At 32.6% G+C, this 3,704-nt stretch overlaps 1 protein-coding gene across 1 annotated transcript; it reads left to right on the top strand.

The window, feature by feature from the left end:
- Positions 1 to 2,722: 2,722 nt before the first annotated feature.
- LOC125203142 (cytochrome C oxidase biogenesis Cmc1-like protein) lies at positions 2,723 to 3,248 on the top strand. The gene has a single exon (XM_048101439.2). The coding sequence runs from the start codon at positions 2,773 to 2,775 to the stop codon at positions 3,061 to 3,063; it is 291 nt and encodes a 96-aa protein (XP_047957396.2). The 5' UTR covers positions 2,723 to 2,772; the 3' UTR covers positions 3,064 to 3,248.
- Positions 3,249 to 3,704: the final 456 nt, after the last annotated feature.

The raw sequence follows: 3,704 nt of genomic DNA, 5'->3' as shown, positions 1-3,704 counted from the left end.
AAATATGATTATGAATTAGTCATATAATAATGTTCCTATGAAACTACAATGATCCGCATTTCAATTAAACCTAAGTCTATAATTTCATATATTTTATAAATTAGGATTATACTTTGATCTATATCAAAGAGTTTGGAGATTCTTAGTTAAATAAATCCTTAGTTTTTCCAGTCTCTGAAATATACCAAGGATGGTTGGAGAGGTTTTTTTTTAATTTTTATTTTTAAGAAAAGGCCATTGTTTGTTTTCCTAAATATATATGAAATGTTCAAGTTCAATTATTCCTTTATTTGGCTAATACTGTTATTCCTCATCTGTTAATAGAGTTTTTAATTGGATAAGATCAAGGGTTAAGCTAATGATAAATTGATTTTTTTTACTAAAATTAGACTCCATCAAATGTTTGACACGTATTGATATTATCATCATTTTTTACTAAACGCGTGGTTTAGGAAAGATAATCAGGAGAGCGACATAAAATTAACATCTCGAGTTCTCAAGTTAACTATTGGCTAATTAGATTCCAATTAAGATATTTATTAGATTAGAGAATAGTGAAAGATTCTATTAAAAATCTTTGTTGGGAAAATCGATACTTTTTTTCGTTTATTCGATTATAAAGATATACGTTGGTCATATTTTCTAGTCGCATACTCGAGTTCAAATAATAGAGGGAATATATAGATCTTTTATAGGGAGCATATATATTTTCTTAGTAAAATTAATTTCCATTGTGAGTGAATGAACTTTCCATGTTCAATGCATATGTTCTCACATTCTCAACAATAGTTTTATTTTATTTAAATTACAGTTTAAGTGCAAGGTCCATAATTCTACCAATAATCAAATAATTCCAAAAATAAAAACTAAAAAGTTTATGTGGGGAAGGGTACAACTAAAGAGGGTGGGGAACATATATTTGTCTTTAGTTGGGATTTGTTGTCTGTGTCTATGATTAAATAATGAAATCAAATACTCTCTGTCCCACGATAAGAGTAATGTTTTGTCATTTCGGTCATCCCATTATAAGAGGCTTATTTCACATTTATCATAAATGGTAGGTAGACCCCACATTCCACCAACTTATTTCAATCACATTTTATTATAAAATATAATATAATATATATAAGTGAGACCCGAATTTCACAAACTTACTGAACTCACTTTTCTTTAGAGTTATTAAAACTTGTGACAAAACTAAATAGAACTCCTATTACGGGATAGAGGGAGTAATAAAAGACACAGCTAGCTTTAACTAAAGAAGAGAAAGATTAAAGGACCACTCTCTCTTTCATGTTTGTGTTGGTGTAGTAGTAAAGTGGCTAATATTTAAGGCTCAAATACAACTATTGAGATCTGTTTTTCAATTTATTTATAGAAAAAGAATGGGGTTGTTATAAAAATATAAAACCACTTATATTGAAAATATAAACCAAAAGAATTCGTATTGAAAGTTAACGACTATAATGGTTATACATCTACTAAATTTTGGCGATCGAATTGCTGAAATTAGTTGCTTAAAAAGCCTTGAAATTTAATCTTTTCATTTAGGAGAAAATATTTCTAATATTCTATCCTTCTCCTCCACTTAAATTTAATCTTTTCATTTAGGACAAAATATATATTCATTTTTATTGTGGTGCCTATTTTTTAAATATTACTACTATAATTGACCTAAAAACATCACATTTACAATGCATTATTGTTTTGTTATCATCGTTAATATAATGCTAGAACCATCTTTATTCGTAATGTTGTCTCACATAGTTCTAATTTGTGGGTCATCAATCATAATCACAATATTTGTTTTTTTTTTCTTGCAATCAAAGTTACTACGGTCTTTGAGTTTAGTATTGCATTCGTTGCATTCTCATTAATATATTATTTAACAATTTTTGGTATACACGCCTCCGTCTCTTAAAAATAGAGACTTTGAAAATGACATAAATTTTAATTCAAAATTGGTAAAATAAGAGAATTGTAGAAATAAAAGTGTATAAGTGGAAAATGAGTTTCATATCATTCAAAGAAACAATAGAAAATTTTATTTTTAGAGGACGGATATTTTTATTTTTATTTTTAGAGGACGGAGAAAGGACGGAATGAGTATAAAGTATACAAACATGGCAAGAGTAGCTTATTAATTTCTCCCAATAAAAAACCACAAATGTCCTTGATTTTGTGTATTGGGCCAATGATTTGATCCAATCTTCCTGCAATCAAGGCCCAAATATTCATTAACCAAATAATTTTGGAAGAGGAAATGAATTGCCATTTGCCACTATATACATCCAGAATTTTTATATATCATGAATTGCTAGATGCATCTACAATTTCCTTAGGAATTGAATATTGTCTGCACGTATAGTTTATATTGATTAAAAAGTAAAAATAAATATATCTAAGAACAAAAGTATCTACAAAATATTTTCACCACCTAGAGCGCGTGAAAACCCCAATAATCGAGTCGTAACATGGACCAAAACATATTGTTTATGAGTAGAAGCTATCATACTTTAAAGTGTATATTCAAAAAGTGGGGATTATATATTTTAATCATGATATAACATTAAAATTTAAAAGATTAATTTAATTCCATTATATCGTTATGGGCCGGCCTGCAACAATGTGAAACCCATTACCATAATTGGGCCGACAAAATTGCAAAAATGAAAATAATCAAAATTAATTTATATGTTATTTTTCAGATATTTAAATAATTAAAAGAACCGAAAAAGAGAGAGCTGTGATTTGAGAATCCGGGCCCACAATATGTCAACAAGCGAACGAAACTCGCCGCCGCCGATCGCCGCCTGCGATCGCCTCTACCACGCCCTATCCGACTGCCACCGCCGCATCTCAGCTGGACCGACGCGCGAGGCGGCGTGCCGCCACCTCAACCGCTCCCTGGCCGAGTGCATGGTGGCGGCGGCCTGCCCCGACGAGTCCGACGCCGTGCGCACCCTCTGCTCCAGCGGCGGCACCGCCGTCAAGCGCCGCCAGTGCGAGCAAGCGAAGCTCTCTCTCTCCGTCTGCCTCTCCACTCATCAAGCCGAATTTTGAAAATCCGCCCAATTTTCCGATGCCCTAATTTCAAAATTGGGGATTTTATTTGTATGTATGTGTACACGAATTTGGGGATTTTTGAATATGTATGTAGGATTTAGGGTTTCGAATTTGAATTTTATGCTCTTGTGATTTTTTAGGAAACATTGAGCTTAGATTGAAGATTGAAGGTTTTGAGGAAATGCATTCGCCTTCAATTTGTGATTTAGCAGCAAAAATCGAATCTTTTTCAATTAATTCACCAGAAATGGATAAGCAAATTAACTGAAAACCTCATTTCTTGAAATTGTTATCACACATGAACTTGAACAGAGCAACATGAGAATAAATACTTAGGGAACCTGTGCCTGTGTGCGCGGAGCCGAGTAGTCGATGTCCGAACCTTGAACGGGTCGATGCTAGGGTGGTCGTCGTCGTAGTGCCTCTTGATGCGTTCCGTGTTCATCGTGATGCTAACGTCGGGGATCTAGAAAATGTTCTTAGTGTACTCACGTCGTAATTTCTTGTTTCATTTTTAATTTTGTTCTAATTAAGATAACTTCTTTCATTGTTTGAAACAAAATGTGTTTAGTCTCTCTTTTCATGAAAATATGCTACCATATTGTTTTCTCTACATCAATCCACTCAATAATTACATC

The sequence above is a fragment of the Salvia hispanica genome, chromosome 2 (genome assembly GCF_029641045.1).
Source record: "Salvia hispanica isolate PSC_SH4W2 chromosome 2, Shi_PSC_v1, whole genome shotgun sequence".
NCBI lineage: Eukaryota > Viridiplantae > Streptophyta > Magnoliopsida > Lamiales > Lamiaceae > Salvia > Salvia hispanica.
This window is presented reverse-complemented; position numbering and strand designations above follow the sequence as displayed.

Coding starts and splice junctions, on each gene's coding strand:
- LOC125203142 (XM_048101439.2), top strand. CDS start 2,773: ATGTCAACAAGCGAACGAAACTCGCCGCCGCCGATCGCCGCCTGCGAT.